This window comes from Rhinopithecus roxellana, chromosome 2 (assembly GCF_007565055.1).
Source record: "Rhinopithecus roxellana isolate Shanxi Qingling chromosome 2, ASM756505v1, whole genome shotgun sequence".
Classification (NCBI taxonomy): Eukaryota; Metazoa; Chordata; class Mammalia; order Primates; family Cercopithecidae; genus Rhinopithecus; species Rhinopithecus roxellana.
In genome coordinates this window covers 49,072,407-49,084,943 of record NC_044550.1, presented here as the reverse complement: position 1 = coordinate 49,084,943, position 12,537 = coordinate 49,072,407, and the positions used below count along the sequence as shown (strand labels likewise).

At 35.9% G+C, this 12,537-nt stretch overlaps 1 protein-coding gene across 7 annotated transcripts in view; it reads right to left on the bottom strand.

The window, feature by feature from the left end:
• MAPK10 (mitogen-activated protein kinase 10) overlaps nucleotides 1-12,537 on the bottom strand; it is a 358,682-nt gene that overhangs the window by 79,751 nt on the left and 266,394 nt on the right. For 6 of the 7 annotated variants that reach the window (XM_010370610.2, XM_010370612.2, XM_010370613.1 and 3 more), the window contains 4 exons: nucleotides 6,653-6,782; nucleotides 2,576-2,634; nucleotides 1,288-1,426; nucleotides 421-586 (listed from right to left, as the gene is read on the bottom strand). In XM_010370610.2, coding sequence (XP_010368912.1) covers nucleotides 421-586; nucleotides 1,288-1,426; nucleotides 2,576-2,634; nucleotides 6,653-6,782 — 494 coding nt within the window. The remainder of the gene's footprint in view (nucleotides 1-420; nucleotides 587-1,287; nucleotides 1,427-2,575; nucleotides 2,635-6,652; nucleotides 6,783-12,537) is intronic. The other variant, XM_030921036.1, reaches the window with a different exon arrangement.

Below are 12,537 nucleotides of genomic sequence, written 5' to 3'. Positions count from 1 at the left end.
GTGATACGACATAAAAGCCAAATGGCTAAATGTGGTAGATTCCTTCCTGCTTTCACACTCATGCTCAGCTGAGCTGCAACCCAAATAGCAATTTTTCTCAATATCTAGGCACGTGTGCTAATCAGTATCCACTTGACTGTTTAATCAGACTCCATTTACAATTCTTTTTCACTATTAACATTTAGTGCTCTTCTAGCAAAGCTGACTTGTCAATAACATCCTTCACATTTTTAATGAGTGTTTCTTACCAGTAGTATTAAAAAACAACAACAACAACAACAACAACAAAACCTGAATATGCTATCTGGCAGCCCTACCTTGTAAAAGTATGTACATGAAAGAGAACATTCCCCTTGACTATCTACAACATGCACCCATTTTATTCATGGTTTTGATGCTGCTCTCCAGAAGCATCCCTACCGTTCTCCTTGTAGCCCATCCCCAGGATGACCTCGGGGGCTCTGTAATAACGTGTCACCACATATGGAGTCATCATGAAGCTTGTGCCTGCTGTCCTGGCCAGTCCAAAGTCCAGGATTTTCAATGTGCAATCAGACTTGACTACAATGTTACTTGGTTTTAAATCCTAACAATAAGGATAAGGGAAAAAATTAAAAGCCAGTATCAAGTGAAACATGTTATTTCCATTGACTCAATCAACATAGCAATCTTGCAGTAGCACTAATGAGGTCCCCCTGACCTACAGAGCCCTAAATAAGGCGAACGATTACTGCTACAAATATATTAACTGTTAGTTTTTGGATTAAAAAAATATTCAGAAAGTTTTTTAATCCCAGAAAAAAAATTGTATTATCATTTTCACAATTTACACTGATCTTGGGATGAGGTTTTAGAAAAAAAATATGTATCATTTATTGTCTTCTGTTAGGTTTCTCCTTAGGACAACATAAATCATTCAACATATATATCATTTCTAGGCCTGACAGAAGAACAGATCAGGGCAGCTGTCTTTATGCTGCCAGAAACAAACTATGGAAATGAATTGTCTTATTTCAGTTGCACATATGACTTCTGCCACTCAAGGAGCTGAAAGCATGAGGCTTCTAAGAAGCTGCATCTCAATGATCCAAAAACATAACATTGAGCAAACTCAACTACTAGAATTTCCTTCTACAATTAGTGAACTAGGTGCTAATTCCAGTATCAAAGAAATGAGGAAGTATATTATATTTGACCAATGCCCCCTGTATAAAGAAAATAATCTACAGTCACTCTTCCTCTTCTCTTAAAGCATTTGAATTGTAATCCTAGAGAAGGTGTTCTTACCCTGTGAATAATTCCAGCAGAGTGGAGGTGCTTAATGCCACACAGCATTTGGTACAGCAGGTAAGACATTCGCTCGTGGTCTAATTCCATCTGAATCACTTGACATAAGTTGGCATCCATCAGTTCCATTACTAAGTAACTAGAAGAGTAAATCCACAATGTTAGTTCCAGATCACGAGATCTATGAAGTCCTTTCAGTTAGTCAGAATTCTCTCCTAACTCTGCAAGTCTTCTGAACTTCTTAGCTCTGCCTTTGACTGAATCAAGACTATGAGAATTTCCAGGTATTATATGTGTGTTAGCTATACAAACCCTACCACAAGGTTGCTAGTAGAAAAAGTATTTATTAGTGTGTGGTTTGTGTCCATAGAGTTTTTAACCTTAATTTTGCCTTCACTTTCCCCTGTATTCCCTCAACTCTTTTGTGAGTATTATAATTTCAAATAAGAAAAAAATTCAGGACAGCTTCTTCCTAAATTCAATGTATCTGTGTTAAGGACAAGGTACTCGGGAATCACTTCCTTTCCTCCATCTGTTGTCATTACTGGGTAGACATTGCACAAAATCAATGACACTACAAAGATCGAAAGAATAAAGATAATTTTCATGTCCCTTTTATTACTATTTCTTTTTGTTTGTTTGTTTGTTTTGAGATGGAGTCTCGCTCCGTCGCCCAGGCTGGAGTACAGTGGTGCGATCTTGGCTCACTGCAACCTCCGTCTCCCAGGTTCAAGCAATTCTCCTGCCTCAGCCTCCTAAGTAGCTGGGACTACAGGTGCACACCACCACACCTGGCTAATTTTTGTATTTTCAGTAGAGGCGGGGTTTCACCATGCTGGCCAGGATGGTCTCGATCTCCTGACCTCGTGATCCATCTGCTTCGGCCTCCCAAAGTGCTGGGATTGAAGGTGTGAGCCACCACGCCTAGCCTTATTACTATTTCTTCAGGTAAATTAATTCATTGTAGAAAGTTCATGGAATCTATTAATAATCATAAATAAGCCTTCCCTGAGTGACCAAGAGTATGGAACAACAAAGCATATAAAGCCACAAGGTCAAAAGGAGGCAGAATGTGTTTCCAGGAAGTAACCACACAAACAGAATCTTCTTTACCTATCACTGGACCCCTTTCATTTGACCCCACCTCTTACCTCTCTCTGATCAGTACAAGGGATTTCAACTGTGTGTGTGTGTGTGTGTGTGTGTGTGTGTGTGTGTGTGTGTGTGATATTCCCTTGGGCTATCTGAGTGCTGTGCTCTCCCTTCCTTCACGAGTTTTGTTACTTACACATCTTGGAACTCCTCCAGCGTTTTCTGGGGTGTGAAGACATTTAATAAACTAATAATCTGAAAGAGAGTGGAAGGGACAGAGGAAAAGAGAGAAAGAAAAAAGAGAGAGAATGTATTATTTTTAAATTTTATTTCAACTCAAAGTCACTCACTAATGCTATGGTGGAAATGGAGAAGTTAGAAAAATTTCTAGAGCTGTCTCAGGACACAGAAAAGTATACTCAGAAAGAACAGATGATCTGTCTTCAGGTTAATAAGGCAGCTAAAAAGCTCAATTCTTGGGCAGAAGAAAGAATCAGAGAGATGCATAATTATTACACTGTTTTCAAGTGTGATTCCTCATGGCAGAATATGGGCCTTTGGGGGATTAAACAAAAAAGGAAGAAATGCAGTGTGAGAAGAGAGGTGGCAGTAAAACACTCAGCGAAACATAGCAAGGGGATACTTCTCCTCCAGATGAACAAAATCGTCTTCTACTTCATGATTTTTTGTGTTGTTATTTTATATTTTTTTTTACTTCTACCTCACCCTCAAATATTAAATTAATGCTTCAATAATATGTGTGGGGAAAGGTGCATTCTAGATGATATCAATGATGAATTTAGTAGAAAATTATTTAAAAGTTTTCTACATTCAGTTAGAAGCTTTTTGTTTCCTGCTTTATTTTATATATTAGCTAGTAAAGAAATCTACCTTCTAGCATGAGCAAATTTTGTAAAAATCCGTTGTCACATTTCCAAATAGAGTTCATAGATCAATAACTCAAAATGTTCTTCCAGCTAAATATTTGGTACTAACGTGCCAGTAGGAAATGAATATAAAAATATACAGACACAAATCTTATACTCACAAGATAGTTGCAACTATTTTATAAAAAATAGGTAAGTACAAGGTCAAGATTTAAGCAGCTTCAAAGCATCAGTCAATGAATTTCAGTAAACTCTATAAATGATATAAAGACATATGGAGTAATAAACATAAAATGAAATTAGTTTAAATACCTGAGAAATTGACTCAATTCTATGGAATGTTTTATGTCTCATGTAGTTTTAACTTACTGAGAAATTATTGACAAAAAATAATCATAGTACCCTCCAATATTTTCTAGTATACATATATATGGCAATGGTTGTCATATAGTTTTAAAAAAAATTCATCTCTTCTAAAGCAACCTTGCAGTGTGGAATATTCACATAGAAATAAAATTGTTTTAAAATTATCTTTAAAACTTGTGATTAAAGTGCCATGTTATTCTGTATACTCAGTGCTAGTGAGTGTTGAAAACTGCATATGAAGTACATCTTTCATTGGAACATCTACAGTGGGTCTGTTTCTCTAGGACTTTATCAATCTCATAAAGTAATTTATTTCATTTTGATATTTGTTCAAACAAAAACATTAGAGATTGTGTATAGAGCACACATTACACCCACACAAACATTCACACGAACACTCCTTAACAATGGATAAATGCTAACCCAGATCACCTAGTGAACAAATAATCCAGATAATCTAAGAAATCTAGAAAATAGCATTACAATTTTAAATAAATCAAGATTTATTGTTTTAAAAGGTAATTTATCAAGATCTCTTCCCTACTGTATGTTCTTATTTTCCCTTTTCCTATGACCTTGTTTTATCATTTTTCACCCTTCGAGAATTTCTCCTCTATCCTTCCTTTGCTCTCTTATATATTCTAATTCCTAGCAAGAGCCAATTTAAAAAATGCATCTGTAGAAGGAGATTATCACAGCTATAAAGTTTCCATTTTAATTCAACCGTTTCCAGACAGGAATCTCAGTTATTTTATCCCAGCATCTTGAGACACACAGATGTGAGTCTGTGTTTGTCAGGCCCCATTAGTTCCTAGAATTGAATATTTATATTCTTTTTTTAAATAACAATTTTAATCTAATTTTCAGTTGATAATAAATACAGAAAACAGGGGACCAAACTAACACCATAAAGAAATATTTTCTAAATAGATTTTCTTCGCTATTATTAAAGATTTAATGAGATTACTCTTCCTTTGCTTTCCACAGTATTAACAGAGTTCTTATTAATGTAGAATTTACATTTGGTTGTAGTGAATTTCCTCTTCATAAAAAGTTCCAGAAATGTGTTTCTGTAGACTTCTGCATACATACATACACACATAAAAGGAAGGTAGCAGGTGGGGTGCTATTTATAAATTATCATTGCAATCTGGAACTCTTTTTTAGGCTTCATAAATATAAGTCTCCAAAATTTCAGTCAAGAACAGGAAGTATTATTCTCTCAAACTTACCAAGTAAGTGGGCATTTCTCCACATTGTATTGCATTACAGGGTCTGGCATAAGGATGAGGGAAATATAAATACATGTATGGAAAACTTTCCATACAATTGATTCATTGCTTATATCCATCCATTTTCCATTGCCAAAGTTAGGCTCCATCCTTCTTGGTATAACAGAATATATTGCATTGATCATATGGCTAATCTTGCACTTACCTTTATTTAACATACTGAAAGAACAAATTAGTATATAACTCTTCATAGGAACCATCCCTTCTATCATTTCTATATTCCTTTCTAGAAGTCTCATGTTTGTTGCATGGCCATATTAGATATGAGTGTGCAGTTCATAAAATTTTAATTTCTTGGTGAGGCCTTTGCTGCTTGGCCTATTTAAATAGATAAACCTATCCCACCACACACTGACCAGCATTTGTAAATCTTCCTTGTTTGCTTTGCCTTACTTAATAGCACTTACCATCACCTGACATTTTACAATTGACCTGTCTTATTGTGGATCGCCTTGCTCTTGCCAATAGAGCATGAACTCCACCTGGGCAGGGATTTGTCTGTTTTCTTCACCATCTAGATCTGTGCCTGGCACATTTTATTCATTCAACATATATACGTCAAGTGACTGAATTAAAAAGTCATCAGGGTAGAGGAATAGAGGAAAAGAGAAATACTGTCATGGGGCCCGAATCTGCATATTTGCATTTCAAATATCTTTCAACTTAATACTAATACATTTGTGTCTTCTCAGTGCTACTTGTAGATGGCGAGCATTAGGACAAGATACCTGGTTTATAAAACTGCACTGGTAATGTGTTCTGTGTAATTTTCATACATAAGAACTTTGTAGAGATAACTCTACAAAGATATTCTACAACTTTAGAATGATTTTACTTGTAATAAAGTTATTTTTATATTTTTAAGAAAATAAAATTTTATTTATAATTTATAATTATTATTATGTATTTATATGTAAAATATATTCAATGTATTTATTATAATTTATTTATTAATAAAAGTTTTCATTAAAATAATGAATTCTCTCCTGTTTGTCTTTACTAGGAGCAAGTGGAGCACAGAATGAATTCTAGAGGTCTTGGCCTGTGATTGAAGGAGCTTAGATTCTGAAGTAAAGAAAGTCCTTTAATGGTCTACCCAGCTGAGTTCCGATGAGAAAAAGCTCTTGATCGCATTCTCAAGTACTTTGCAAATATGTACTTGCATACTTGCCCATCCCTGAAAAAAATAAGATGCCAACACACAGTGGATTCACTGAACAATTAGAGGCCACCACCAGACTACAGCTGAAACTAAAAGGAGATAACATGAATAAAACTCAACTGTTAACAAATCTAAATTATAAATCGAAATTAAACCTAAATTATAAAGAAATGTAGCATGGTGCTTTGTAGGTGTTTGTTTGTTTGTTTGTTTGTTTTTTGTTTTGTTTTTTTTTTTCTGGCTTTTGGCTTTGCTTGTCTTGTTTCTTTTTTGGAAAGCATGAAGCTCTCAATTTGGAGCAAGATAACCAAATACGGTAAATTTTCTAACTAGGGAAATATTTATAAAATTCAGCACTTCCACATCATATGGTTTTTAGGTGATTTTTAAGCAGAAAGCTACCATGAAGACAATGAAATTGAATGCAGCATATTGGCAGGATAAACAATCTTAAGAGGCAGGAATTGCAAAGTAAAGAAAGCCTTTCTTACTCAAGTACAGACACATTTTCCTTTTCCAATCTCACAAACTCCCACTGCCAGAATTTTAAAAATAACAAAACTCACGTTTTTATGGTTCACACACTTCATGAGGACCAGCTCCCGGTATGCTCTCTTGGCATGGGTTTGGTTCTGAAAGGGTCTGCTGAGCTTCTTAATGGCCACATTTCTATCAAGGACAGCATCATACGCGGCACTGTAGAGATCCAAGAGCAACTCAGAATTAAGAGCAAAAGATTCCTTAGAACTCTTGCCTACCTGACTAAGGACACAGGTAAAGAAAATGCTATTTTGGAATCTTACTCAGATTTTGTATACTCTGGTCACATGCCAATCAGGCTGTAAGTAAAGATATAAGTGACTAGTATAAGAATATTCTACGTGCTAGAAGGATGAAGAAGAGTTGAAGGAAGTGAAGGAGAAGGGAGAAACAGGAGAAGGGGAGAAGGAGGAGAAGAGGGCAAAGGAGAAGAAAAAGATCTTGCCAAGAATATAGAATATAATTGCCTCAGTAAATGGGTGGAATAAAGAAGTAAGACAGGCATTCAAATTTCCCACTAGTCATGTGACTATAGCAAGTCATTTAATCCCTCTGAGCTTGAATTTCTCATCTGTTAATATATGATATTTAATTTTTTATAGCTATAAAACTTCATTGTTCTTTGGTTGTTTTAAATGAACATTTTTTTCTATATCCATTCACAAGAACCAGGTGTTTTGTTTGTTTGTTACTGTTTTTTACAAACAGAGTCTTGCTATGTTCCCCAGGCTGTCTTGAACTCCTGAGCTCAAGCTGTCTTCCTGCCTCAGTCTCTTTAGTAGCTGTGACTACAGCCACATACTATGGCACCCAACTAAGAAACAATTTTTAAGGTGTGATGTTAATTGCCATAAAAGCACTTGTGGGCTGATGATCAAAGTCTACTCTCATTAACAATAACAAAGCTCAAAATAAGAAATGCAATCAGGGAATTGTAGAAACATAAATAACTGCATTTAAATACAAAGACAAAAATAAATGCTATTCATATATATATATATATACAATGCTTTGAAAATAGGGGTGCTTTTACACTGTTGCTTTGAAAAAGCAATCTAAATGTTTGGTGCTATTTCTCTCATATGCAGAGTACATGAGTTTAGAGATCAAAGGAGAAAGTGAGAGAGGCTGTTTTTACCATTATACCTAATGATGCACTCACAAAATATGTAACCCATCCCTGAAACTTTGATTTCTGCTGGGTTTTGTCTTAGTTGTCAGGAGGAAATGCAAAACCAGAATCCACTACAACTGATCTACTAAATTAGAAGTAACATTGACCACTGAAAGCTCATGCTACAGAACTCGGAGCAAGAAACAGAATTGCTATACTGTAAGAAAATGACAGATTCACAGAATAAGGTTGAAAAAAGTCTTAGAGTTCACCTGGTCCATACCTCCATTTAACACTCATTCCTCTCCAAAATATGTCCATGAAAACTTTCACCAGTCTCTGTTTGCCCATCTCCAAAAACATGGAAATTATTGTATCTAAGCAGCTCTTTCTATTGTTGGGCAGCTTTGAGAATAGAAATGCCATCACTCTAATAAACAGAGTTACCTTTCTGCAGTTTCAACTGACTACTGTTAGTCCTGCCTTCCAGGGCAACTCAAAATAAAATGTTTCCTTTCCATTATTAACCATAATATATGAAATCTATTAAAAGGCTACACACAGTGCCTGGCCTAGAGTAAACACTCAGTAACTCTTAGCTTTTAGCATTTTTCCCCTAAGTCTTTCTTAAATTAAATATTACCAGTCCCCTACCATCACTTATCAGATGTGGTTTCAAGTCCCATCACTATCTGGTCAGTTTCCTCTGAATAAACTCCAGTGTGTCAATATGCTCTGAAAATGCAGACCCTGTGCTAAATAAACATTGCTACTCTGGGTATAGAGTGTTACTGAAGATTAGAGTAGAGCTAGTAACTCTTTCATTCATTCCTTTGCTCATTCATTCAACAAACCTGTTCTGACATAGTTAAAACAGCTAAGTCTGTCCTGGAATTCTTTGATAATGACATTCCACACTATTTTTTCTTTCACTTTTTAAGCTATTTTATTTTATTTTATTTTATTTAAAGTTCCTTTAAAGTTTATTTAAAGTTATTTTATTTAAAGTACATGTGCAGAACGTGCAGGTTTGTTACACAGGTAAATGTGTGACATGGTGGTTTGCTGCACCTATCAACCCATCACCTAAGTATTAAGCCCAGCATGCATTAGCTATTTTTCCTGACGCTCTCCCTCCTCTGCTTCCTGGCCCCAACGGGCCCCAGTGTGTGTGATTCCCCTCCCTGTATCCATGTTTTCTCATTGTTCAGCTCCCACTTAGAAGTGAGAACGTGCAGTGTTTGGTTTTCTGTTCCTGCATTAGTTTGTTGAGGATAATGCCTTCCAGTTCCATCCATGTCCCTGCAAAGCACAGATGTCATTCCTTTTCAGGACTGCATAGTATTTCATGGTGTATATGTACCACATTTTCTTTATCCAGTCTATCATTGATGGGTATTTGGGTTGATTCCATGTCTTTGCTCCTGTGGATAGTGCTGCAATGAACATATGCGTGCATGTATCTTTATAACAGAATTATTTATATTCCTTTGGGTATATACCCAGTAATAGAATTGCTGGGTCAAATGATATTTCAGTTCTAGGTCTTTGAGGAATGCCACACTGTCTTCCACAATGGTTGAACTAATTTACATTCCCACCAACAGTGTAAAAGCATCCCTATCTGCAGCCTTGCCAGCAAATGTTGTTTCTTGAATTTTTAGTAATCACCATTGTGAATGATGTAAAATGGTATCTCATTGTAGTTTTGATTTGCATTTTTCTAATAACCAGTAACGTCGAGCTTTTTTCATGTTTGTTGGCCACATAAATGTCTTCTTTTGAGAAGTATCTGTTCATGTCTTTTGGGCTCTTTTTATGGGGCTGGTTTTTTACTTGTAAATTTGTTTAAATTTCTTGTAGACTCTGGATATTAGACCCTTGTCAGATGGATAGATTGCAAAAGATTTTCCCATTCTGTAGGTTGTCTGTTCAGTCTGATGATAGTTTCTTTTGCTGTCCAGAAACTCTTTAGTTTAATTAGATCCCATTTGTCCTTTTTTGCTTTTGTTGCAATTGTTTTTGCCATTTTCATCAGGAAATCTTTGCCCATGCCTATATCCTGAATGGCATTGGCTAGATTTTCTTCTAGGGTTTTTATAGTTTTGAGTTTTACATTTGTGTCTTTAATCCATCTTGACTTAATTTCTGTATAAGGCATAAAGAAGAGGTCCAGTTTCAATTTTCTGCATATGGCTAGTCAGTTTTCCCAGCACCATTTATTAAATAGGGAATGCTTTCCCCATTGCTTGTTTTTGTCATATTTGTCAAAGATCAGATGGTTGTAAATGTGCAGTCTTCTCTCTCAGTTCTCTATTCTGTTCCATTGGTCTATGTTTCTTTATTCTTCTTCTTTATTTGGACGAGTACCATGATGTTTTGGTTATTGTGGCCTTGCAGTATAGTTTGAAGTCAGATAGGGTGATGCCTCCAGCTTTCTTCTTTTTGCTTAGAATTGTCTTGCCTATTGGGCTCTTTTTGTTCCAAATGATTCTGTAAATAGTTTTTACTAATTCTGTGAAGAATGTCAATGGTAGTTTAATGGGAATTGCATTAAATCTATAAATTACTTTGGGCAGTATGGCCATTTTCACAATATTGGTTCTTCCTATTCATGAGCATGAAATGTTTTTTCATTTGTTTATGTCCTGATTTCCTTGAGCAGTGGTTTGTAGTTCTCTTTAAAGAGGTCCTTTATGTCCCTTGTTAGTTGTATTCCTAGGTATTTTATTCTCTCTGTAGCAATTGTGAATGGGAGTTCATTCATGATTTGGCTCTCTGCTTGTCTGTTGGGGTATAGAAATGTTTGTGACTTTTTCAGATTAAATTTGTATCCTGAAACCTTGCTAAAGTCACTTATCAGCTTAAGGAGCTTTTGGGCTGAGATTATGGTGTTTTCTAGATATAGGATCATGTCATATGCAAACAAAAACAATTTGATTTCCTCTCTTCCTATTTGAATACCCTCTGTATTTCTTTCTCTTGCCTGATTGTCCTGGCCAGAATTTCCTTTACTATGTTTAATAGGAATGGAGAGAGGGGATCCTTGTCTTGTGTCGGTTTTCAGGGGGAGTGCTTCCAGCTTTTGCCCATTCAGTATGATAGTGGCTGTGGGTTTGCTGTAAATGGCTCTTATGATTTTGAGGTATGCTCCTTCAATACCTAGTTTATTGAGAGTTTTAACATGAAGTGATGTTAAATTTTATCAAAAGACTTTTCTGCATCTGTTGAAATAATCATGTGGTTTTTGTCTTTAGTTCTGTTTGATGTGATGAACTGCATTTATTGATTTGAGTATGTTAAACCAGCCTTGCATCCTGGGGATGAAGCCAACTTGATTGTGGTGGATAAGCTTTTTTATGTGCTGCTGGATTCAGTTTGCCAGTATCTTATTGAGGATTTTTGCATCAGTTTTAATCAGGGATATTTGCCTGAAGTTTTCCTTTTTTGTTGTTATATCTCTGCCAGGTTTTGGTATCAGGATAATGCTGGCCTCATAAAATGAGTTAGGAAGGAGTCCCACCTTTTCAATTGTTTGGACTAGTTTCAGAAGAAATAGTACCAGCTCCTCTCTGCCCCTCTGGTAGAATTCAGCTGTAAATCCATCTGGGCTTTTGTTTGGTTGGTAGGCTATTTATTACTGCCTCAATTTTAGAACATGTTATTGATCTATTCAGGGATTCAGCTTCTTCCTGGTTCACTTTGGGGAGGGTGTATGTGTCCAGGAGTTTATCCATTTCTTCTAGATTTCCTAGTTTGTATAGAGGTGTTTATAGTATTCTCTAATGATAGTTTGTATTTCTGTGGGGTGATAAACTCTTTATCATTTTTTATTGTGTCTATTTGATTATTCTCCCTTTTCTTCATTATTAATGTAGTTAGTGGTCTAGTTTATTAACTTTTTTTTTTAAGTAGATTAAAAGCTTTTATTTTTCTTTTTATTTATTTATTTTTTAAATTTTTTTATTGTACTTTAAGTTCTAGGGTACATGTGCATAACGTGCAGGTTTGTTACATATGTATACTTATGCCATGTTGGTGTGCTGCACCCATCAACTCGTCAGCACCCATCAATTCATCATTTATATCAGGTATAACTCCCCAATGCAATCCCTCCCTCCTCCCCCCTCCACATGATAGGCCCCAGTGTGTGATGTTCCCCTTCCCGAGTCCAAGTGATCTCATTGTTCAGTTCCCACCTATGAGTGAGAACATGCGGTGTTTGGTTTTCTGTTCTTGTGATAGTTTGCTGAGAATGATGGTTTCCAGCTGCATCCATGTCCCTACAAAGGACGCAAACTCATCCTTTTTTATGGCTGCATAGTATTCCATGGTGTATATGTGCCACATTTTCTTAATCCAGTCTGTCACAGATGGACATTTGGGTTAATTCCAAGTCTTTGCTATTGTGAATAGTGCCGCAATAAACATATGTGTGCATGTGTCTTTGTAGTAGAATAATTTATAATCCTTTGGGTATATACCCAGTAGTGGGATGGCTGGGTCATATGGTACATCTAGTTCTAGATCCTTGAGGAATTGCCATACTGTTTTCCATAATGGTTGAACTAGTTTACAATCCCACCAACAGTGTAAAAGTGTTCCTATTTCTCCACATCCTCTCCAACACCTGTTGTTTCCTGACTTCTTAATGATTGCCATTCTAACTGGTGTGAGATGGTATCTCATTGTGGTTTTGATTTGCATTTCTCTGATGGTGAGTGATGATGAGCATTTTTTCATGTGTCTGTTGGCTGTATGAATGTCTTCTTTTGAGAAATGTCTGTCCATATCCTT